The sequence below is a fragment of the Notechis scutatus genome, chromosome 1 (assembly GCF_049901735.1).
Source record: "Notechis scutatus isolate UNSWTSFEM ecotype Mainland chromosome 1, rNotScu1.2, whole genome shotgun sequence".
In the NCBI taxonomy this organism is placed as follows: domain Eukaryota; kingdom Metazoa; phylum Chordata; class Lepidosauria; order Squamata; family Elapidae; genus Notechis; species Notechis scutatus.
In genome coordinates, this window is record NC_142009.1 from 278,859,090 (window position 1) to 278,885,190 (window position 26,101).

At 36.1% G+C, this 26,101-nt stretch overlaps 1 protein-coding gene across 4 annotated transcripts in view; it reads right to left on the reverse strand.

The window, feature by feature from the left end:
• The window catches only part of EIF2AK4 (eukaryotic translation initiation factor 2 alpha kinase 4), a 44,152-nt gene that overhangs the window by 9,748 nt on the left and 8,303 nt on the right, over positions 1–26,101 (reverse strand). For all 4 annotated transcript variants that reach the window (XR_015746743.1, XR_015746744.1, XR_015746742.1 and 1 more), the window contains exons 6-30: positions 25,622–25,770; positions 24,557–24,672; positions 23,631–23,788; positions 22,059–22,594; positions 19,456–19,565; positions 18,757–18,914; positions 17,859–18,280; positions 17,098–17,167; positions 16,685–16,768; positions 15,540–15,662; positions 13,655–13,759; positions 13,241–13,301; positions 12,390–12,469; positions 11,343–11,444; positions 10,600–10,650; positions 9,776–10,012; positions 8,493–8,568; positions 7,969–8,090; positions 7,560–7,609; positions 6,342–6,510; positions 5,400–5,516; positions 3,554–3,619; positions 955–1,125; positions 342–476; positions 153–260 (exon numbers count right to left, since the gene is read on the reverse strand). Coding sequence is in view for 1 of the 4 variants with exons in the window: in XM_026664563.2 (XP_026520348.2) it covers positions 153–260; positions 342–476; positions 955–1,125; positions 3,554–3,619; positions 5,400–5,516; positions 6,342–6,510; positions 7,560–7,609; positions 7,969–8,090; positions 8,493–8,568; positions 9,776–10,012; positions 10,600–10,650; positions 11,343–11,444; positions 12,390–12,469; positions 13,241–13,301; positions 13,655–13,759; positions 15,540–15,662; positions 16,685–16,768; positions 17,098–17,167; positions 17,859–18,280; positions 18,757–18,914; positions 19,456–19,565; positions 22,059–22,594; positions 23,631–23,788; positions 24,557–24,672; positions 25,622–25,770 (3,576 nt within the window). In the remaining 3 variants the exon portion in view is untranslated. The remainder of the gene's footprint in view (positions 1–152; positions 261–341; positions 477–954; positions 1,126–3,553; positions 3,620–5,399; positions 5,517–6,341; positions 6,511–7,559; positions 7,610–7,968; positions 8,091–8,492; positions 8,569–9,775; positions 10,013–10,599; positions 10,651–11,342; positions 11,445–12,389; positions 12,470–13,240; positions 13,302–13,654; positions 13,760–15,539; positions 15,663–16,684; positions 16,769–17,097; positions 17,168–17,858; positions 18,281–18,756; positions 18,915–19,455; positions 19,566–22,058; positions 22,595–23,630; positions 23,789–24,556; positions 24,673–25,621; positions 25,771–26,101) is intronic.

A 26,101-nucleotide genomic window follows, 5' to 3' on the forward strand; every position in this document is an offset into this window, starting at 1 on the left:
GTACAATTACCTACAATTAGGTAATGGAAATAGTAACGTCAATTTGAAACTGTGTTATCTCATTTCATTATTTAGATTGCTTGAGAAGGATCTCTATTTCCTACCCTTTATGGAGTCTACCTGAAATATGCAAAGTAGAAAGACAAACATACTGGTTCTTCCATATTCAAAACTGTGGAACTTATTCTGTCCACAGCAATGCTGACTCCAACAGCTGAAGGAACCAGACCAACTGCATCTGGGCCTCTAAACTGTGAAATCTGCAGAAACCAGAAAAAGAAATATGCTAGAAAATGATCAGACTTTTCTTATGCCCAATAAGACAAATTTGTACCACTTACCATATGATCATATCTACCTCCAGCAGCAAGAATGTCAGTAACTGTTCTTTGTCTTCTTTTAATGTATGCAATAAACTGAAATATAATCCCATTGTGCTGCTGTATTTTATAAACCAAGCCCAAATTTATGGATATCTGTAAGAGAAAATTCTTATCTCATCATTTTAATCACACCTCAGAGGTGGATAAGCCTGAAGTTACATGTGAGCTGCAGGGACCCATTTTCAACCTCCTGAAATTTCTAGAGTGAGCTAAGGTAAATTTTTTGGATACACCATTTATTTTTCTGTGAAGTTTCAGGCACCAATGTTGAGGTTGTAGCTACCATTTTGACTTTTTTGACTGGCCCAGCTGTAAACACCCCTATGAGGCAAACGAAGGACATCTCCTTTGCAATGATATGTTTACTGACCCTTAAACAGAATCAAATAATGTAGCTAAATCTGCACCCTGCTTATTTTTTGTAAAATAATACTGCCTCTTTCAAGCTTCCAAACTTACACCATGCAAAATTTTACACCCAGGTCCCTCTTTCTCTATGATGTTTGAATATTCTTTATACAGCTGACTGACCTAACCCTATTAATGATACAATTCACTTTGCTTTACAAACCTGGAATTTTATGCCAAGTTTTTTTAATAGACCCACTGTTTCCTCCAGATCTTTCATGCCAAGTTTCACCAACGAGGCAACTCCTGTCTTTTGCTTCACCATAGTATTCAACAATGGGGTTAGATCTTGCAGCTCCCCCTTTTGCTCGATAAATCTGTAAAGCCGAACAAGCTGAAAAGAAACATAAATATGAACGGCTGCATGCTGGCGTTCTGAACTAAAGGTGCAAAAGCTAGCTTTATATCCAGCTTAATTTCTGTATTATTTAACTTCTTTGACCTCACTTAAAAAAAAAAACCTATGAAATATACAACAGTTCATTTAGTGACCATCCAAAAATTACAATGGCACTGAAAAAAAGTTCCGTATGACCATTTTTTACACTTAGGACAGCTGCAGCGTCACCATGATCATGTGATCAAAATTCAGACACTTGGCAATTGACTCATATTTGTGGTGGCTGCTGTGTCCCAGGATCATGTGATCACTTCTTGCAATCTTCTGACGAGCATTGGCTTTAGTAGTTAACTAGATCAGGGGTCCCCAACCACCGGTCCCTGGACCGGTACCGGTCCGTGGATCATTTTTTACCGGGCCGCAAAGCTTGGGCGCCGCCATCTTGTTTCGACGGCGCTTCCGGGCGGTTGCTTCCCGGGTTTTCAGTTGGAAAGTGGCATTTGGGTGCTCGCGCCTTAGTTTCGTCGAAGGGGCGGCTTCGAACAAAGAGCCGTCCCGATGGCGGTGGAGTCTCACGTTACTCAGGTACCGGTCCGTGGAAGAATAAATAATCGTGAAACCGGTCCCTGGTTCAAAAAAGGTTGGGGGCCACTGAACTAGATAACCCATGATTTATTGGCCATTCTTTCAATGGGAAAGCCAGATTTACTTAACAAGCATGCCATTAATTTTACAACTCACTCAGCAACTGTGGCCAGAAAGGTCATAAAATGGGGCAAAATTCACTTAACAACTTACAAGTGGTTGCAAGTTGAGGACTACTGAGTAATCAAAGCAAACCATTGGAAAGACTCTTCTATCCTCATCCCTTTTTGTAAAATAGCTGGAAGGAGAGGATGTGGTGAGATGAGGCAGTAAATTTATGAAATAAGCAGGTACACAATCTTGTACTAATCTAATGAACTACTTTATTTATTTGTTCACACAAAACAGCTATGGATTCTTTCTGCACTTTGCCCAGAAGTGCTGTGCCTCATCTGATGATGGAGAAAAATAGAAAGAAAAAATTAACTATGTTTTCAGACAAACAGGACTATTTCACAAATTAACCTTTTGATACTGTGTATGGAAGACAAAAAAATGAAAACAATGGGTTTAATAATTAACTAGATAACCCATTTGTTAGGGAATTCTTTCAGAGGTACTGTATTTCTTTACTAGATTCCTCAATGCCTTCAACAAAGACAGAATTTATACTATACTATCTTCGCTGCATATGTTGGGATACTTCAGAAATGTATCTGGGCCTTAAAAGTAGTCCAGGTTGAATTGTAGAACACAATCGATCATCAGCAAAGAAAATGTATCATGGCATGAACTGTTTTATTGTAATTGTAATGTTTACAATTATAAAATGTTTCACAAAATTTACCGGATTTGAATTCCATGGGAGCAGTGCTGGAATTCAATTTTTTTTACTACCTGTTCTGTGGGTGTGGCTTATTTGGTGGGTGTGGCTTGGTGGTCATGTGACTGGGTGGGTGTTTCTCTCCCTTCCTTTCTTTCTTGTTTTCTCTTTCTTTCTTTCTTTCTTTCTTTCTTTCTTTCTTTCTTTCTTTCTTTCTTTCTTTCTTTCTTTCTTTCTTCTTTCTTTCTTTCTTTCTTTCTTCTTTCCTTTCTTTTTTCTTTCTTTCTTCTCTCTCTCTTTCTCACACAGACACACACATCCCTGTCAGCCTTCATTCCCTCTTGCTCCAGGCACTTTACTCACAAGGGGAAGTGAATCCAACATTAGAGAAGTTCTGCAGGTAAACAGACTTGCTTTTGCAGCTCTTGCAAACTTCCCCATGGCTGGATTTCCCCCCTCTCCCCCAGTGTTCTTTCCCTTTCGCTCCAGACACTTTACTCACAAGGGGAAGCAATACTTCTAGTGTCCATGAAGAATCCAGCCTTGGAACAGTTTTGCAGGTTAACGGACCGCTGCTTCGCCCACAGTCATGTGTTTTCAAGTGGCTGCTTGAAAATGCATGGCTAGGGAGGGGGAATAGTCCTCCTTTAAACTGGGGCAGCGAGCATTGGGTGGGCGGGGCAAATGAGTGGAAACTGGGCGACCGGGTTGGGGGCGTGGCCAGCTAGATGTTGCTACCGGTTCGGTGACTCACGCCAAATTCTTGCTACCGGTTCGCCCGAGTAGGTGCGAACCAACTGAATAGCACCTCTGCATGGGAGACATGGGTCTCAGATTTTGAACACATTCTGTAAATTAGCCCATTTAAGGTACCTTGGTTTAAAAATTGTTACCGTATTATGAACCATTTTGCCCAGTTAAAAGTTTACAGGAATGAGAGTGTATAGACTAATCAAAGATTGCAGGACTGATGAATGGAATATAAACAATAAAGTTAAATTTCAAATTTCTTACATTGTTTGATGAAAGAGAAAGATTGCAGAACTTGGCCTCTACTTCTCTTTTAGTTAGCTTTTCAGTCTGCAATAAAACAAATAATTGTAACAGATTCGTTGATATTTCTTTATCCCTGATTTTAAAAAAATATCCCGCAAATGTTAAAAGTGGTTTCCATTCTAACACCTACCTGTTCAGCAATTACAGGCTAATCATTAATGAAATTATAGGTAAATATGGTTAATGCTACTAATTACCATAAATTTCATTTCATGTAAGATCTGCCAACTTTATCTTGACTTTGGGGGAATGTCTAAATAAATACTATGATGCCACTTTAAAAATGAATATATCACTATTTATAAGAGAACGAGTGCATGTTCTAGTATTTACTGCAGTGAAAGAAACATAGTACAAACACAAGCAACCTATGTCTGGGGTCTGCTCAGCAGTGGACATGTCAGGATCTAGGAATCCCCAAGAACAGTACCCTCTGCAGGGCCAAACACAGTTCTGGATGCATCACCCTACTTCTAGTTCTTCTTTTATTCTCCCTATATCCTCAACCATCTCTTATTATTCTTTCTGGCACCAAATCCACCTTATGAGATGGTTGCACTAACGTGTCTTCCATCCCTTTCCTTTAACTGTTAAGGATTTTGAAAGCTACAGAACAAAGAAGTAATATGCAATATTTCCTTTTCTCCTGTAGTAAAGACAAAGGTAAGGAGAGGTCCCCTACTCTCTTTTAAAATCTTACAGCATAAGCATCCAATGTATGGAGTTGAATCTCCAGCCATTGCTAAGTTTAGCAGCACTACAGCTTTTTAGTTGGCTCATGACAAGTAGAATGCTTGCACCATTGCCTAATTGCAACTGAAATATTTTACTTAGCATCCAACATGGTTGTTCTGATGCAACTTAAAATCTTTCTCTTAGAAAGCACCATGAAACGATGGATGCATGATCCAGATTTTTCAAAGTTTGCCCTTCAAACTTTTGTCTCCCTTTTTGTTTTGCTTTGTTTTTTATTCCCTTCCTACATGTCTTGAGCTACAAAAATCTAAACAGTAACAGATGGCAATAATCAGTTAGACTTTCTGTATCTCTTTGCTGTCATTTAATGGGTATTCAGATTTTTAAGTCCAGTTGTAAGGCAGGACTTGGAGGCAGCCAAAGTGCAGGCCGACTGGGCTGTTCTTCAAAGAGTCTATGTGGTGGTGAGGCTGAAGATATGGGCAAGATTAGAGAAGGCAAAATAAATACTGCAGCTGCACCTTGAGGTAACTTTCCAAGCATTTTCCCTTTATTTACAGAGAAGCTAATGCTGCCATGACCAGCTACTTAAATTATTTTTGTATGTATGGGGAGGAAAATAAATATAAAACATTGTCCATAGAGGTGAGAGAAAGTGTATGTATTCAAAGACAGTATGTATTGGTTTCATTACGGAGTACTCATTTTTTTTACTGCTGTAGAGGCTTTGAAGTGCAGTTCACTATAAAAAAGTAAACCTTTGCTCTCTTTTTTTGTCATAGCTTTTTGGGGTCATTGTCCTTCTAAAGCATGGGTGCCAAAACTCCTCGCGTCCTGTTGCCGTCATGTGATGTTTCACATTTTTCCTATTTGCAGAGATGGGGTGGGTGTGGCCTGCACGTGATGCATCCAGCCCACGGGTCGCCAGTTTGACACCCCTGTCCTAAAGGATATTTTAATGGACAGACTTTTTTTTTTCATCTTTTAGTGAATAGCTACTCTTCCTGCTCTTTTTCAACATCCTTCCTTCAGTGACAGAGGTACCCTACCAGCGTATCCTGTAATCCATAACATAAAAATGCAATTCAAGAACAACGTAATGCCTTACCACAGCATCGTACAGGATTGTGTAAACTTGATTGAGCTTATCTTCAGGGATCCCACAATGCAAAAGGATTGCTTTCAGCAAGGCAGTATGATTTAAGTAGATACTATAGTTTCTTTCCTAACAAACACAAATGAATTTCAGTTGCATTTCCATTACTTTTTCATGATAACTAAACTTAAATTTCAGTATCCAGCCTTTCTTCTCCTATCCCACTTCTTTGTGTGCTATATCACAACTGAGACTACCTACACTAAGGGAATCTTACTTGACAATGAATTTAATTCCTAAATGAAGAATCTGAAGACCCATGAACCCACAGAGGCTCTTCTGGAATAGAAGCTTCCTTCTTACCAATATTCCGGGATAACACAAATCTTCTGAATTGGATTTGATTAATGTATTAGATTTAATTAAATTTAACTGAATTTCATTAATGAATTAGATTTAATCCAATTGCACTGGATTTCATTAATGAAAAATATTCTGTTATGACTGGATACGTCATTAAATCAAGCATCTCCTATATCAATAGTTTAAGTCACCAATAAATCACTACTTTTTGGAGTAATAATGTATAATATTGTATTATATTTATTTATTATACAATTATTAGCACTCACCCATCTTTTTTACTAGTGACAATGTTTTTTCTGGTTTTTTTTTCTTATTTATTATTTTATTTTTGTTTAAACTTCCTTTTTATTTCTTCTTGTTTTTTTATACTTGTGAGCCACCTCATGGTGAGATAGGTGGCAAATAAATTTTATAATAATAATAGTAATGATTAGTTTGCATCTACTCAGAATAAGAACAGAGAAGGAACTAGGTCATATGTCTACTAGTCTTCTTAGCAAGTAGGAGGAGTTAAATCCCGGATTCTCAGTGAAGAAAATAATATTGACCCTATACCTTTTGGAAAGGACATGGCAGAAAAACACCTACTTGCAGCACTGGGAATTCCTGGATTATTTCACAGATTGTATAGATTGTTTCTGCAATAGGTAAAAAACTATTTCCGGTAGGTGTGATTATATCAAATGCACATTCTAAGAGTTCTCTTGGATGACAACGATCTAATTTCCGAGGCCTGAAAACTCGCTCAATGCAGTATCTGAAGAGATAAATGTTTGCAGATGAAACACAGAAAACCATCAGAAGTGCTAGTATATATTAATCAATCTATCCAGTTTTATCTACTCCAATTGGCCATGATTTCCAAAAGCATATTTCTCATTGTTTGTAGACCTCTTAAGTTACGCTCCTGTAATTCCCCTATATTTGGGGACATGATTTAATTATCAAACTTGGCTGCAAATTTATGCAGCTTGGCTCTCAACAATTCTGGATGGTTTATAAGAAGGATATTACAAAAACATCAATTTTAAAAAAGAAGATAAAAGGTAAGATTGACAGAAAGGATGAGTATGAAGCGAAGGTTCTCACTCTCCCTCACAAAAAGCCTGAGCAAAGAGCTAGGTTTTCATGGCCCTTCTAAACAACAGCAAAGCAGGGGGTCATCTGGAAGAACTCATTCCAAAAGGCATGTGCTGCTACAGAGAAAGTGTGTTTCTGGGACCCCAATAGATGACATAGTTTAACTGAAGGATCCTGGAGTGCACCAACCATGTAAGATCAAATAAGTCAGATAGATGCTATGGGAGACAGGTAGCCACGCAATTAATCAGTCCTATGCCATGTATGTTACAGGTAACGATCAGCAGCTTGAATCATGGTCAGAAGCAAACAGACAACCAATTGAGGTGCCTCTCATTGCCTGCATCACCAGTTGAAGTTTCTGGGTGGTACGGCCTAAGTAAACCATACTGCAGTTGTCAAGCCATGAGGTAACCAGGCATGAGTAACTATCTGAAGGGTCCACTATGACAATGAATGATGGGGATTGTGCTCCAATATACCTAAGGTGCATTATGTTGGGAATGGTTGCTTCAAGGCCCTAAATAAGAATTTTTCTGAGATATATTACTGGAGATTCCTTTTAACTGCAGATGCCAGGAAGCTCCATTTGAAACATACGGTTTTCAATAAACTTTGGTCCCTCTTCTAAGCCAGCTTTATTTTACAGAAGTACAATGCATAAACATTCCATCTTTGTCCAGTTTTGAAAACAATAAAAATATATACCTGGGAGATTTCCCTTACCTTTTCAAGTTTGTTATATTATTTCTAGCTACAAATCTTGCAAATGGAATCTGAAAGGAGGTATAAAAGCAGGTTATAAACTTGAAAAAAAAATCAGTATAAAGCAAAGTATCGTTTTCATGGTTAAACAGCAGCAATCTTTAAGTGAAAATATAGTTTATAATATAAAGAAACCAAGATGTTTTACTACGAATGTAAACTTATCTTCCTATCAAACACGAAATTATACTGACACTTCTTTTCTTCCTTCCCAATGTCCTTGGGCAAGCTCTTTAAATCAGTTTCTTATCCACAGTAGTTGATTTGGCGATACTGCCTGAGAACTACAGAAGCTGTACTCCCTAAGAAATCCGGAGGCTAGACTAGGCAAGGCTGGTCCAAGATCCTTGAAGATGATATTCCTACTCACTCTGAGATCATAAGGAAGCATCACCAGCATTCCACTGTGGTCCATCAAATACGAAGCTTCATTGTGCTCATACAGTTTTCTATTCCTAGGCATCAGCAAGGGAGTGTGCATCTTGACAGCCCCTGTGCAAAAATGATAATAACTATTAAAATTCCACAGAACAAATATAATTTTTTTTAAAGAAATTGTTTCATAAACCGTAACTTTCTCATTCTCACTTAACATCCTCATTTTCAAATAAAGTATGTGTTTACGACTTATTTCAAGTAGAGACATTTGAACTTCTGTGCATATTTATTCATTCAATGTTTCAATAAATGTAATTATCTGATAGCTGAAAACTCGACCTAGTAGTCATATACTGTAAATATAGTACTGAATATGTCTGACATTAATTCAAGAACAAGGTATGAAGGGTACAGAAGTACAGTGTCTATTTGTGCTGTTAGAATAATAATGCCGCATACCTTTCTTATCAAAATATCTCAATCTAATTCAAGAATATTCGATATAAGCATACATACCATGTCTTTTAAATATTCGGCTGATTGTCTCACACACATGTTGTTGAATCTTGGTCGACCAAACAGAAAAGCTACCCTAAAATTAACAGTGATCAGAAGTAAGCAATGCATTTTCCTCTTCAGTTACAAAAATACAGTGTGCATCTGGACCATGAGCAGATGGTTTATATTCATTCAGCTTAATATACTTTACTAATTAGCAAATATGTTTTCAGTAAATATTTGCAGTTTCAAATTATCAAATGAGTTTTCTATTCCCAAAAAGGGAGAGTTAAGTAATGTGTATTTGTTTCTTTCACTTCATTAGCCTTTGAGAATTTGTATGCTTGAAATCTGGTTCTCATGCCTGCAATTTACTCCCATATTCCACCTCAGCTCACAAATTAATACAGATGACTTTGGAAACAGTGCCTGACTAGGCACTTCAGTGCTTATATTTTATTTGTACACATTAAACTGAGTTTCTCCTGGTCTGCAGAAAATAGATCCTAGGATTTTTATTAACTTTTTTGTTTTTTTTAAACGTGTAATATGTTTTTGCAATGAATGTGTACCATGTCTTGATTTTTTTTAAAAGCTATTGCCTATAATAATGGGCAGTATGTTTAAATATACCTCAGAAATTCTGCCTTGAAAGGACTCAGATTGAAAAGAAAGCACCTACTGTATGTGAGTTGGGCAGCATAGAAGTTTAATAAATTATTATTAAGCAATAATAAATCAGATTGGCCACAACTTTGTCAATGTTCTGTAAGGCTTAAAGACTGGCTTGTCACTAGGCCTAAGATGGGGTTGAGCATTGGCTACGTTAATTGTTATGGATGAGTCTGTTTTTACTCTGGCTATTGTTGCATGTGTTTTTTTCTCCCTTTTTAATATTTTTAACATGGTTAGAGTCATTAATTTGGGATGGGCAGCCCTATAAATTGATTAATAAAAATAATATTATTATTATTATGGCTTCAAAAGTAAATATCACTACCAATTAAAAGAGCTTATAAGACATAATGGGAAGCCACAGAGCAGCAATCAAAACAACCACTAATACCTTCTTCCCCTGCCAATTTTCATACTATGTGTATGAAAGTACTACACTGGAAGCATTAGAAGTAGTCAAAGCAATATTTCCCAATGTTTTTCACCTTTCTTCCCCATTAGTTTTCTCCCCCCTTTTCCCCTTCTGTTTGTGGTTTCTTGTTCCGTTATTATTTTAAAATCAATAATATAAGATTCCAATCATATCTAAGTTGCTGTTTCTTTTCAATGCAGACTTAGGAACACACCTTGAGGATATCACTGTCATAGGTATAATCTATTGCGGGAGAAATGCGCTGGGAGAATATTTGGCCCATCATGGTCCGATATGCTTTTCCGTCCACATTTGCTAAAGTATGATGAAGGACTTCATGAAGTTCAGACTCTTCCAACTGAGGAGGTGGAAGATGTTCACTTTTTAAGAGCTCCATAGCAGTTGGTCGTTTTGAAGGATCATGGTTTAATAGCCAAGCAATCACCAGTTTCTAGAAAGCCAAAATATATATAGTGACATTTTAAATTTGTAAATCGAAGAGTTTTCTTTCTAACTTCTATCTTTAGATATGTCTTCCTAGTTACACACAATCAATTATATCATATTTGCAGCTGATGTCAGAAAATACAAAAATATTGAACAACCCTTCAGCCATGCTAATAAAATCTGTAAACTGTATAATACTTAAGCCATTTTTGAAAAATATTACTTCAATATTACTTTCTAAACATTATTTTGCTTCAAGGAACTAGATATGTATTATTAAATCCTAATAGGGCAAACAGATATTGATTGTTTATTATTAACTGTCAATAAAGAAAAATATTTGTAGCTCAGGGTTGACATGAGAGGTCCTTGGTGCTCTCTGAGCTTGGTTGTTTTCTTGCAGATGTTTCATTACCCAAGCTAGGTAACATCATCAGTGACTATCACTGATAATGTTACTTACTTTGGATAATGAAACCGCTGTAACAGAAACAGATACCACCCAGAGTTGCTAAACCATTAACACACAATGTAATAATTAAACCGTTAACACACAATGTAATAATTACTTTTTTAAAAAAAATTGAATACCTGTTTCACATTTTTCACTTCATCGAAGTCTTCTGGAAATTCAATAGATGGCTGAAAAATAAAACACATTAGATTCATCTTAAAAGTTGTATGTATCAAAATGAAAATAACTTTGCCATTTAGAATTATGGAGGGTAGCCTTTCCCAACCTAATGACTTTCAGGAGAGTTAGACGTCATTTTTTTAAGTTCCCAGATAGCTGCTTCCATCCATGTCCATTCATACATGCATACCCAGCTACGTTGTTCATATAGGCACAGCAATGAAGCAGCTAAGTATCCCTTGCAAAATATGTGGCTGCTTAAATAGTCCAAAGAGAAATTCTTCATTTAAGCTAAAATGTTTCATCACACACTTCTTATTAATGCTTTGCTCTGCCCTGATACAGGCAGTCCTTGAATTACAACTATAATTGAGACCAGAATTACCATCGCTAAGTGAGATAATTGTTAAGCAAGTCACACCTGCTTTTATGAACTTTTTTTCCTATGATCATTAAGCGAAGCAACAAGGTTCTTAAATGCATCACATGGCTGTTAACAGAATTCGGCTTCCCCCATTGATTTTAGTTGTCAGAAACCAGTTGGGAAAGTAGCAAATGATGAGCATGTGAGGCTGTAATCATAAATAAATGGCAACTGCCAATCACTCCAATTTTGATCATGTGAAACAATTTTTTTAAAAAAAACTGCCTTATTAAGTAAGTTGTTGCTGGACAAATTATAAATGAAATTTATACATACAAGCCTTAACTGACTGAGAACAAAGATTCTTTCCGATGCAGTAGTCATTGGATGATAGGACATCTCAAAGAATATTATACCCAGGCTGAAGAGGTCCACTTTCTAGAAAAAGAAAACTGGAAGTCAGTACACATTCAAAAAATAGAAATCTGAAATCTAAACAGTCCGGATATCTTACTTTAACCAGATTGTGTATCTAATAGTGGGCCCGTTTAAAAAAAAATATTGCAAAGAACTTCTGACTGCAAATTGAATTCTAGGACAGTTGACAAAATAACAATGACTGTACAATTGCTGCCATTATACTTTTATATAATACGAATGTTTGAATTAAACAAAAGATAGTATCCAAATGCTCGGCAAGAGGATAGTGTGCCTAAAAATGTGAATAGTCAATATGTAAAATCAATCCTTTTTTAAAACTTCTACGTGATAGCAAATGCCATTTTAAAGGCTTTCCCCTATCAATAATAAAAGGTTATTAAAACTGTTATTGTTTTTATATCCTCTTTTTCTGCCTATAAATCAGTGTGTTTCTCAAGCCTAACAACTTTAAGAGGTGTGGACTTTTCAATGCCAAGAATTCTGGGAGTTGAAGTCCACACTTCTTAGAGTTGCCAAGATTGAAACACAGTGCTATAAACCAGTGGTCCCCAACTTTTTATGTCGCGCCCGGTGAGCCGCACATTGCTAAGCGCCATCTTGTTTTGATGAAAGCTTCCGTGAGCTTTCTACCCGAAAAGCTCACCAGGAAGCACTTTTCATCAAAACAAGATAGGCGCGCCCAGCAAACCAGCTGACCCGGTAGGGATTTGTTCCCACGGACCGGTGCCGGTCCGCGGACTGGTGGTTGGGGACCCCTGCTATAAACCATGCAGGGAACTTCAGTAAAGCAAAACCAATTCACAAGAACTCCATGTTGTAATAGAAGTAAATGGCAATCTTTGGCTCTAAGCAAGAAACCTGGATCCAAAAAACCCTCTGTAGATTTCACACGATATCATTGTGGCAATTTCCCTGATAAGAATGTGGGACGGACATTTTTACCTGATTGTATGTAGATTTAGTACTTCCTTGGACTTCTGGACTCACATAAAGAGCAGTGCCAACCATTCCTGTTAAGTTTCCTATTAAAAACCAAAGATTTAATTATTGAACTTTATTAACTGCTTTACTGTCTTTTGAATGTTTAGAAAGTAACTCACATATATTTTACATTATTTTTTATAGCTTGAAAATGCAATCATTCTACAGTGAGTTTGCAAGTATGAATCCAAGTAGAAATATTTGCCTAAAATATTTAACCAAATCAGACTTCTTGTATCTCCTTCGCTGTATAATCTGAGCTGTGAATATGCATGTGTGGTTATTATGTGTTATTTTAAAATCCAAGTTTTCAGTATTTATTGAAACTCTTTATATTCCAGGTGTTCACTGTATTTTTACCAATATTATGTACATTATTTTTTTGAAGAGAATCCCTGTTTCATTGCAAAATGGTTAGGGAAGTGTTGAAAAAAAGTCCTTAAGCAGAAGTAGACTAAAAGTTAACAAGAAAAGGCAAGAGAGGTTCAAACTGCTAATGTATTCAATGAAGCTGCTGTTGTTCACAACAGAATGCCAGAAACACTAGTTAGAACAAAAAAAAAATCATAAATATGAACATTTCTTAGTGTTCAAATATGAAAACTATTCATACAGGAAATGGTTGGGTATTATTGGGACTTGCCAGCAACTGACATAAAGTTTCTTAAAAATTAAGCTTGGTCAGCATTTGAAGAACAAATGCTATCCCTGATCCTGTAATTTGAAACATATTAATTCATTTCAATCTTGGAAATCTGCATTTCAAAACTATATGTTTAAAAAAGCAGGAAAACATGCTGCTTTATACCTACTCAATGGATCATTTTTAGCCACATTTTGCTTGGAAACTTCTTCTCCAGGTTTAGAGTCTACCTGAAAAAGAAAACACACAATATCTGGTTATAGTTCACACTCTTAGATCTGAATAATGGCTGTGTTGTTTGAAACTGTGTTGTTTGAAAATGTATGCAAATGGCAATGCATTAGACTTCAGTCCCTGTTCAGCTAGGAAACTGATTAGCTGGATCTTGAGCTAGTGAGGATACAAATGTGATGTTGATAAGTATGTAAACCATATGATGCACAGTGTAAGTAGAATTAACATCTCTTATGAAGATTCATTTATTAGTCATATAAACTAAAATTAAAACATTGCTTTGTTCTATAAATAATAATATATCACAACTTATATATTACAGCATTCACCTTTTCTTATAAACACTTACTGTATTTGCTGGGTGATCTGTTGCCAAACCAAAGTCACCAATTTTCACATGATCTTCTGAATCTAAAAAAATGTTGACAGGTTTCAGATCTCGGTGAATCATTCCCTTTAATAAAATCAAATAGAGTTTGATATGAAACAGTGTGCATATGAATCACACCTTAAACAGAATATAACATTGGACCCTCTAGTATGAGGTCAGCTCAGCCTTTAAGAGTAGCAGGGCAAACTTCGTTTACATTTCTATATTGCATGATGATTATCACAAATGATGATCAAGATGGTAAGAAGATGATGATTATATGGGCACAATTTTTGAAAACTGCCCAGAGTATTATAGCATATGTTATATTTTTTATTATTATTGTTAATGCTACTTGTAAGCCTCCCTGGTAGGATATATATTCTAAAAACAGGATATACTAATAAATATAGCACTAATACCACTAAAAGTTATTGTGAGTTACTGTGGTTAACTCATCCAGTTAAAAACTGGGAGACTGTGAGTTCTAGTTTGGTCTTAAATACAAAGCCAGCTGGGTGAACTTGGCAAGTCACTCTCTCTCAGCCTTAAGAAGCCATCACTGGCAAGCCTAGCCAAGAAAACTACAGTGTCTAGTCTAGATAGTCACCAGGAGTCAAAAACTGACTTAAAGGTACTGCCCCCTAAAACCGTCTAGTATTACTACTCATAGTATTTTAACAATCCCATAATCCCTTGCAGGGTGGAGTCTGGGTAACTGAATGGAGCTAATGGAGTGATTTAATGGCCGGATGCCCTTCCTGTCACCAATGTGAAGTTTTGTTCAGCAGATATATTCTCAGTGTGCCCAGAAAAAAAAAAATCTGCCTCTACCTAGAATTGAACTCATAGCCTCCTGATCATGAGGCGAGAGCTCTACCTCTAGGTCATCGCACCACTCATCTACTATTACTACTACGGTTTATAATTTCATTATTAACAGTAGCATTAGACACAAAGAGATTTCAAAGATATATGTGCACAACTTCAATTCAATATTACTACAACAAAGGTAATATTGCAAACCAGCCAGAGGTAATTAAATAATAAAAATGTTAGAACATGGGTGAAAACTGGGAATGAATAAAGAAAAATTATATCATAATAGTATTAATAGCAAATCAATAATATCCCAAACTTGGGATATGAACAATAACCTATCTTGTCTGGAGTGTTTGGAGAGGCTGTTACCAGGCGGCCTCCAAGGGCCAATCGTGCAGGCAGAATTGGCACTGAAGCTTTACCCTGCAAAATTGCACTGATGCTGGGTTTAAATCCAAACACTGTTGTTCAAAAATAGCACTTGCTTGAAACAGTGCACATCTCCCAGAATCCCTTATTTTCAAAGGGGATGTGGAAAGAGAGGAAAATCAGCTAAAACTTGTCCCATTCTATTATATTGTCCATAGCTTCATTAGCTCAACCAGTAGCATCAACATAAGCATACCCAGAATATTAAATTTAAAAAAAAAAACACAGAAAAGGTTTTTAAAATATCCCATACAATCTAATTTTACAAGGTTAAGAAAATACAAAATACAGCTACAAACAGCAAAATGTGCCAAATTTTGTTGGTACAACCAGGAAGGACACCAGATTTGCAAAATAGGATTTGGCAGGTTATTTATCTCTGACTAAGGAGATACATCAGTTGGTTAGTCAGGTGGTTAGTCAGGATTTTGCTGGTAAAATCAAACATATATTGTCAGATATACTGGGAAGCAAAAATGAAAATCAGATAGCAATGAAATAATTGAGACCTCCCCTGCCTTTATCAAGGCCAGAATATCTTTTTGTTAAATAATTAACTAAAATCTAACAAAGTACAAGAGATGTGCATTTGCTTGGAATGACCATCACTGACCTTTTCATGGATATAAGCTAAACCATCCAATATTTCCCGGAAAAGTCTCCAAAGACGATTGACATCTTGGTATAAACCTTGATCAATGGTATCTCGTAACGTGCTCTTTTCACAATATTCCATCTTTAGAGGCAAGATTAAGGAGGGGAAAAAAGTTGAAAGCATCTGGGAATGTCATCATATGTATAATTGTTCCTAGGTATTCTACCACCCAGATTTTGGGTGATTAACCATTTAAATACTGGAGGCTTCCCCTTTAAAAGAAATTTATTTAAAGAAATGTATTCTGACTGGCTAGATTTAATCCTTTTATGAGGGCAGACAACGGAAAGAGACAAAGAAGGAAAACTATAGGTTTGTTTGCCTGAATTTCATTTGCTTAGCTACCTGACTGGAAAAAAAACCCAGTCCTTCAAAGAAATCAATGTCTTTTCACTTTGTTATGCTAAGGAAGAAGTTTATGTGATTCATAAGAATGCTTCTACATACTTATATTGTTTGATCAATTCTAAGGGTGTATAACACCCAGTCCTTGTAGTCATTACCCTTTTCAAAGGTACACAATATTTGATTAACCCAGGTACAGCAATTTTGAATGTTTCATGGGATGAAGCAAATCTAATATAAAGTGGTTTTTTTAAAGATCAGCCAAAGCTTTTAACACATGTTCTCTTTGTGGATTATTTCTCACATCAGATGCAATAGGGAGACATGTTCTTCTCCCACAGCAGATGGCAGTATCTGGCTGACCTTAAGAAACTGACAGGATTAATACATGGAGGGGAGACAATCAGAAAATCCCAAAGCTTTAAACTAGAGTTGCAAATCCCACAGCAGTAAAGTCCAAATTGAGTAATCAAAATCCCAGCCAAACATCCGAAGTCCATATTGAAAACAACATGCATGTATCTATGTAGTTATTAGGAGCTGAGCTTGAGCTGAGAGAGATTTCACTATTTTAAGCATGCTCTGAAATCATAAATTGTTTGCTTCTAAAACTTGTATGCCTGAAAAAATTCTCAGATTTTTTAGATGGCTTCTGATTCTGGATACTGACTATAACATTCCTTCTATCTCAGAAACAGACAATGTTCATTTTATTCTGAATACATTTATTCTGGATGTACCAGATGATAATTTCCAACCTGAATATAAAGATGGTGCATAGTCTGAAACACAGATGTTTTGTTTTCTTCACTAGGACTATCTTTTTCCTTGTAGTCTTCATCCTAGATCACAAAAATACAGAAGTACAATATGAGCCTAATTCTTCACTACATGTATTTAATCAGTCCATAAATCCATAACATTTCTTTCATGTAAAAACAACATTTTATTTGCTAAAATGCCAAATAAACTTGTTTTATTTGTATTCTACCATCCATCATCACAAATGATGCTGGGTACAAATACTCTTATCAATAAAGCAATTGCAATGTTATTGTGGCTTTTAACTGTAAGCAGAACCATATCACAATACATGATGTTGATTGACAGACTATCAATCCACAGATTTGAAAGAGGCGGCTTAAAGCTGTATTTTCAATAGAATATTTACCATAATCTGATTTCTACTATTGTCTTCTTCATGATCAAAAATGATATCACTCTCAGAATCTGCTGCTGGCCTAAATCAAGAAACAAGAGCTTTTAAATATCCAAATCTTTGCAGGAGGTGCTTTTTACCTCACATGTTCCACAGAGGTATGTTTAATGGTAATTCATTAGGTTAAAAATTACTCTATTGCTGTGATATTTAATTATAGTTTCCATTTATTAATTTAATTATGAGTTTTTGTTGTTTTAATTACATTGTACACCAGAATAGATATGGCCTATTTAATTAAATGCAATGTATAATTATATAAAAATATCTCATCTCATCTGACAGGCAAAAATCCTAAAAGATGGTTTATCTTCCATTTCAGGTGCTGTACACAGTTTAAGCACTGCCAGTCAAAATACATGTTTCAATGAATCTATTGGTGAACAACAGGTGGCATAACTTCTGCATAATACAAACTTAACACAGCAGAGAGCCAGCATCATCTAGTGCTTAAAGCACCAGGCCAGAAACCAGGAGACTGTGAGTTCTAGTCCCACCTTAGCCAGGAAAGTTGACTAGGTGACTTTGTGCCAGTCACTCTCTCTCTCTCTCTCAGCCCAACTCACCTCACAGGATGATTGTTGTGGAGAAAAGAGTATTAGATATGTTAGCCACTTTGAGTTATTTATCAAAAATAAAGATGAATAAACAATCAAATCAATTGACGGTAAACAAGCAAAAGGAAAGCACAGAAATTAATTGTTCCTACTTACAAGAAAGATTGCGAAAAGACTCCTTCCCCTTCATCATCATCATCATCATCACTGGATTCCTGATCAGCTCCACTGAACCTGGCACTGGTTGATCTTTCACAGGAGGTGCTCCACTCCACTGAACTGGTCAGGACAGGAGGAGGGGCATTTGCTTCTATGTCATCCACAAACGCCGGCTCACCTTTCCCGTTCTCAACCAGCTTCTCAGCTACTTTCTTCTCTTCTGTGCTTTCCGATGCAGAATTATTAAGCAGAGGACCCTCATATTTCTCTATCCAGGCATTGAAATACCGCACAATGTTCTCATGGTTTAGCCGTGACAAAAGTGTTACTTCCCCTTTGATTCTTCGAAACTGCTTGCTTGTGGGATTTATACGAATTCGCTTCACGGCATAACAGCAGCCATCTAGTTTGTTCTGGACCTGTCCATTGAAAAAGGGTACAAGAGAGATGCTTCAATGGAGATTATATAAAAACAACTCCTTCTGGGCATCTGCTCATTTCTTTTTGTCCGAAATAAATTCTATTTTTTTCTCTTTATTCTTTGCACAGCTGGATAAGGTCAGCATTTGTTACACAATCCCTGTTTTATTTAGCAATTGCAATAGCACTTAGACTTATATGCTGCTTCACAGTGCCTTACGGCCCTGTCTAAGAGGTTTACAGAGTCAGCCTATTGCCCCCAACAATCTGGATCCTCATTTTCCTGACCTCGGAAGGATGGAAGATGAGTCAACCTTGAGCCTGGTGAGAACCGAACTGCCAAACTGCAGGCAGCCGGCAGGCAGCAGAAGTAGCCTGCAGTACTGAATTTTAACCACTACGTCACCACACTTACACACGTAACTCAAAGTAATTCTATTGAGTAAAATTTGTTTCGTGCTGAGCACTGCTTTACCTTGATGACTGCTCCAAAGGCTCCTTTTCCAAGCAACTGTAGTTCTTCAAATTCATTGTAATACCGGGAAAGTTGCCTCTGTGTTTCTGTGACATGAATATCACTAGCAATCTGGCTGCTAGAAATAACAGTTTCGGTATCATCTATTGCTGGTGAATCTGAATTTTTTAAAAAAAATATAACAGAAAGGGAAATGATTTGTATACAACCTGATATTTTAAACTAACAAAAGCTGGTGTGACTCTTGGTGTGATTAAAGCCTCTACTGGATTGCAGTCTAACATATTGATTATTACAAAGATGTATTGGCAGGTGACTCAAAGTCACCCAGCCAGCTTTCAAGCCTAAGGGAAGCTTAGAACTCACATCATGAGGATATTTATATCAAGAATACTCCCTATCTGAAAAACATAAGATAGGAACATTTTGTGATGGTTCAGGCATAAATAATGGTTTAGAATTATTTTATTGCCTATTGATTCCAACTGGTGTTAGAAATCATGATATTGTACGTCTGAAATTCCCTCAAACAAAATCTTTAAATAAACATCTACCAAAAACCTCATTATGTTGACAGGCATTTTATATTTAAATATGCAATTCTTTTAACACAATCTAAAGATATATGCCATGCATTTTAAAAACAGAGTTATATGTTTACCTAAAAGGCTGGCACATTAGAAACATTGAAATAGTTACCATCTGGGCTTTCTTCCAATATGGGTGCTTTTACTAGTGGTGGATTTATAAAACTATGCTGTAGTAGTTGCTGAGGACTCCATCTTTCTTTATCTTCCAAGCAAACACACCTGAATGCGATCCAGACAAATAGAAGGTTAATGTGGCTATTTAGGTTGTAACTATATGAATCTTCGACATTTTTGCAATTAAAGCTGCAAAACTTAAGTATAAATAGTTCTCGACTAACAACTGTTCATTAGTGACCATTTAAAATCTGTTTAAAGTTACAACAGCACTGCTAAAAGTGGCCTATGACCATTTTTCACAGTTACAACTTTTGCAGCATCCCCATGGTCTTGTGATCACAATTCAAATGATTGGCAACTGGCATATTTATGATGCTTGCTATGTCCCAGAGTCATGGGATCACCTTTTACTACTTACTGGCAATGGGGAAGCAAGATTCACTTAACAACTGGGTTACTAACTAAAAAGCTGCAGTGATTCACTTAACAACTGTGGCAAGAAACATTGTAAAATAGGGCAAAACTCGTTTAACAGATGTCTCACTTAACTATAGAAATGTTGGGCTCAATTGTGTCATAAGTTGAGGACTACCCATATAGCCTTCTCATAGCTCTGTGCTCTTCAAGGGTTGAAATCTTGGGAGACAGAGTCTCAGATCTTTCTGAAGGAAATTGTTAAGTAGGAAGTAAAATGTTTTCCTTAATTAATTTCTCTTAATACAGAAATATGCAATTTTATCACAAGAAGAATTAGGTAGCAACATCCTAAAAAAATAAAGTTAGATAATAATGCCAAATCACATAACTTTTTTCAGATATTGTTCGAATCACATTTTAGCATTTCAAAAATCCCACGTTTTTTGTATAGTTTTGTCAGCAGATCAGAAACCACTGGATAAAATAATTCTCCTTCTAGAGCAGAAAGTAGAAGATGTGAGGAGATGGACAAAAATTACATATAATCCACAACATACGTTGATTGCTATGAATTTACAGGCTGGTCCTGGTATTTATTTATTAAACTTCTATATCATGCATCTCAACCTTGTAGCAATTTTATGTGATCTACAATCAATAAAAGCAACAATATGAAACATTAAAACATTAATCAGATATACCTGATAAATACCATGCAGGAAAAAAGGATCACTATATGTTCTAATAGCTGGGATGTGATCTTAGGTCCAATATTATATGTATTAATCCATTTAATTATTGTTAATAAGTTTAAGATATCAAAACACAGTCTAAATTAAAAATACTCTTATGTCCACCAAAAAAAGTGTATTATCACAAAGGACTTAAAAGCTGTACTACATCCTCCAAATTAAACTGCAGCATATGTTTGCAATATTTTCTATCTACAAAAAATTAGGTGGATAGTATTCTGGTCTAATAAAGAACCTAAAACTTGATTAAAATCCCTAGTCATAATTATCTGATGTACAGTCAAAGTAAAATTAGGCATGCAAAATATCTGTGAAGTATCTTCTTGAAATCCTTAGTACAGCTATAAAAGTTTAGGATTTACATTGTTCTATTTGGTAAGAATCTACTTCCTCTGGGCCTGAGGCCCTTTATGTCCCACTAAACTAACAGAAATATTATGTTGGGCTACAACTCAAAGTATAGAAGCACATATGCACAGCTTATATATTTCCAAGGGAAAAAAAAATAGGGGAAAACTATCCAACATAAACTTTTATAAAGAAACATAAACAAAGGAAAATTAGATAAGTAGCTGGCCAATAAAAAATAAAAAACAGAAAAAAAAATCAAGAGGAAAGAATTTAAGTGTAGAACCAAAACTAACAACAACCCACCCATCCCAAGTTAATTAACACAGCATTATAAAATCAATATAAGGTGTAAAAATACTTTTAATTATTTACCAACATTTGATTTTAGAATAATGCATGATTTTTATTGTCTTCAACTAATAGGGGAAAAACTTTTTTTTAAACAAACCCATATTCCTGTGTGCATAAATTCCAGTTGCCCACCTAAATAATTATTTTGGTTTGTAAACCTTGAATCATGTTAAAATCACAAAGAGCCAGGGGTGGGCTTCAAAAATTTTAGCAATGGGTTCTGTGCCTGGTTGCTGGGTGGGCGTGGCCTAGTTGGCCTTCTGCACCACAGTGGGGGTGGGCCTTTTTTGCCCTCCCCTGGCTCTGAAGGCTTTCCTTGAGCCTCCAGGAGGGCGAAAATTGCCTCCTTGGGCTCTGGAGGCTCTCTGGAAGCCAGAAACGGACCCATTTACAGCCTTCCCGAACTTCCGGGAGGTCCGTCTTTCGCCCTCCCCTCCGTGCATGCCCTACACTTTCCTGCATCCAAAACGGGCCACGTGGGAACTCCTGGGAGGGGAGGGGCGGATGGGCGGAGCCAGCCAGGAGTGGGATTTGTGGGTTCTCCGAACTGCACAGAATCTTAACTAGGGGCTCTCCCAAAACCCTGTAAACCCCCAGCAGCCCACCCCTGCAAAGAGCAATTATTAAATTATTTAAATCGTTAAGATTTCCACCTGTATCCTAAATTATAATTATGCATTATTATGTTCAATAATAGTTAAAACATTATGGATTATTTACATACTTTTTCAAAAAGTCTTGAAAATCATCAGGCAAATCACTTGGAATTGTGATTGGATATTCCCTGGTTAACCATCCTTGGCTGAGAGCAAGCAACATCAAACCCAATCTCCATATGTCTCCTTTCTTCCCTGCTTTGTTGGGTAAGGCATCCTCACTAAAGCGGACTTTGGTTTGCTCAAAAACATCCTCCTTACAGATTTCCGCTAACCGTTTTGAAATACTGTAGTCAGTCATCTTGATGTTTCCTTCAGTATCTACCAGAATGCTGGATGCACTCAAAACTTTGTGGACCACTGAATTACTATGTAAATAGTCAAGAGCTGACAAAAGCTGAGTTGCATAATGGCGCAACTGATCAACGGGAAGTAGGATCTCTCTGTCCAAGTACACAGAAAGGTTAGATCCATTGATGTGTTCCACCAATATATGTACTACAATTGAGTCACTGTGCTCTTTAAAGGTCATAGAAAGGTAACGAACTATGTTAGGATGGTTTAATTTCACCAGAGAACTGAATTCTGTTTCTGCTCCCTGTATCTGTTGAAAGGAAACAAACATTTAAATTAGTATTGAATTATGGAAGGAATATGCTCACTCAAGATATTTTCCGGACAAAATACTGAACCCGTCAACTGAGGAAGCTAGATAAAAGACATTTGTAAGCTATTAATTATGTGTCCAACCTATTTGTTTCTGTTTTTGCACAGAACATTTCATTAAGAACTGAATCATGGAAGGAAAGGACTATAGGAATAATCTTTAGGGCTGTGCAAGCTACCAAAATTATTCAGAGGAAGCAAGATGGCATCTTTGAAAGAGTTGAATTAATGAGTTGATTGCTTGAAGCATGCTGACCTGGAGGCCAGAAGGCAAACAGACTATTCTTCGATGAATAGTGGACAGATAGCATGCACACACATTTGCATGAATGTAAAACACTGCTTCTGAATGTTTTTTATAGCATTCAAAATCCTAATGATTAAAATAACATGCCTAAAGATTTGTACTGGAAATTTATGTTAATCCTGCTCAATCCAATGTCTTTCATTTGTGCTCTGAATTCTCATGGAATCATGGCATCTATAGGACCATAGACTAGAGAAAAATTATCTTTCTTCATGCATTTGATAAATCCTTAATAATTTCTACAAAAACATCTATGTATGTATGTATGTATGTATGTATTTTATTTATTTATTTATTTGATTTGTCAATCACTTACAAGATAATAGGTATAAGTATAAACTTAGTTATGAATACATGAAATGGATACATATAAGAAAAATAAAAAGAATCAATAGGACAGGGACCGTAGGCACGTTGGTGCGCTTATGCATGCCCCCCTACAGAGCTCTTAGGAAAGGGGTGAGGTCAATAGTAGACAGTCTAAGGTTAAAGTTTTGGTCTGTTCTGTTCTGTTCCAAAGTACCCAGGAAGAGTTTCACATTCATTACTGATATTCAGTTCTTTGTTATACAGCACATCTCAGGTGCCAGATGTTGTTATAATTTTCAAGTAGCAATAATCAAAGGGACCACAAGACTAAAGAAAACACACACAAAAGAATGATTACCTGTTTTTTACACCTTTCAACCTTTTCCTTTTCTTGAGTTGTGAGAAATTTCCCCATTTTCTTTTGCCACTGAAGTAGCCATTCATGCACTTGGACAAAGTTGCCAGAACAAATATCTAAAGCATTATAGATTGATTTACCAAGTTGTTCATCTTTGCCTTTAGATAAAGGTAGATAAAGATATCAGTTATTAATGCAGATATTCTATAGATTCCAAGTTCATATTAAATCAGATATTAGTTCCATTAGATATGTATTCTCTCCTTTTGTTGCCATTGTTTTAGATACATCAAGGTGACGTAGGGTTACATTCAAAGATAATAAAAAACTGTCAATATTATTTGGTGGGCTTAAACTGCAGCATTTTGACCATCTCTCATATGGAAGGGGAAATAATCAAAGGATGTTAATATTCACAATTGCCCAATTAGACCACACATTCATGATAAGAGAGACAATCGTTCTCACAATTATTACTACCATAAAATCCATTGTATTATTATTCAACTTCAGAAGTGGCTTGCTGCTTCAGCAGAATGACCAACGCAGCCTTAGACACACCCTGGGGTTTTACTTGCATAAGTATCTGATATCACAGATATTCCATACCCAGCGAAGATTCCATTTGGTGGAAAAATCATAGCCTTTTTGGCCTAATTTGATGCAAACAATGGTAAAAGCACAATGTCAGAACTGGAAAAAATGTAATATTTGGCTGGTTCACCTTTGTAACTTTTAACAATGCCTAAAGGTAAAAAATGAATAGATTGGATCCTTTGAATAGTCAAATACTGGATCACAAAAAGGAGGGGTTAGCTTTCCTCTTTCACAAAGTATATATAGGTACGTATGTTTTTACCTTGAAAGAAATGGACAAACCTACACAATATATATATGCATTTCTAATATATTGATGTTCAACTTACCTATACATTTTCCTTTGTGTACTTTAAGCTGACCATTTGCACTGCTATTAAAGTTCAAAATTTCACACGTTCCTGGAGATTCTTCACTGCTGCAGCTAGAGTTCTGACGCTCTCTCCTATACAGCCAACATCGATATTTTCTTTGAAACATACACATACATGCATACACATATATGCATATGTGTATGCCCCCCCTGCCCCCCTGTATATATGTTATAGCCACTCAATTCACTGAGAAGATGGCCAAAATACTAGTTTGTGTGTATGGTACTAATAGCAAATTAATGAATTTCCACGTTTCTAATTTTATTTCAATTATATTATGAAACAAAAGAGAACTGTTCATTTGCAACAGTAGAAAGCAAGTCATCTCTTGTTCTTTAGAAAATGTATATTATTTTCAAAGGAAAAGGATAACCAAGGAAGAATTTTTATATATGTTCCTATTATACCATACAATTCATTTATTTATATAGTATACCCTCAGCTTCATGGACTTCTTGTGAAAGAGGAGTCAATTATAACTGAATGCCTATGAACTCTGAATTTACATAATGAACTAAAACTTAACAATTTATATAGCTTTTGCATAAATTAGAAGTAGATTACATATTTGCTTAAAATATGCATGTTGTTCAGGCTGATTTGCCTAATAATGGGCAAAGTCTATTGTTTAATGATACTGACTGATATTTTGTTTATTGCATCCAAAGTAGAGAGTATAGAGAGGACTGAAAAATCAAAGTTTACAATATTTATCTAACTTATCTACAGTAAGTGGAAAATTAAACATATATAATGGTATAAGCAAATTTCTAAAATCTCTAAGTCTCCTGGCACTAGAATAATCAAAGACAGATGGAAAACAATTATTCATCCAGCCTTACAAATATTATTTTTCTAATTGTAATGCATGTGGTATTCATTATTTTTGTTCTTTTGTTAATTTTCACACATTTGTATACCGTTCAAAATGACATGAACACCTCCAAAAACCAAGACGTTTCATGAGTAAAAGCAATTAAATCTTTTAAAATATCTTAACCCGTTGTGATAAATACATACTTTGAACGTCCTGCGGAATTTGCACGATATTTATTATTCGCTACATGATCTGTGGCACCAGTTGTTATGTTGACAATCGTTTTGCTCCCTGCAACATCTTGAACAGTAGAAGGATCCTGGTTTGTCAGTGTAGTGTTACCAAAGCGTTCCTGGAAAGATAGAGGTGAAAGTGAATCACAATAGTGCACTGAAATCTTTTAAGTAACTACTTTTAAAATCTTCTAAGTAACTGATTTGTACCCAGAATTGGGATCAGTAATTTGGTTGTAAATCATTATGGTCATAAATTGAGGCACTCACATGAGAGGAAGTAATTTTGGGGTCTTTTTTGCACTAGTTATTAAGTGAATGCCGTGGTCATTAAAAGAGCTGCGGTGACACAGTGGTTAGAATGCAGTACTGCAGGCAATTTCTGCTGACTGCCAGCTGCCTGCAATTTGGCAGATCGAATCCCACCAGGCTCAAAGTTGACTCAGCCTT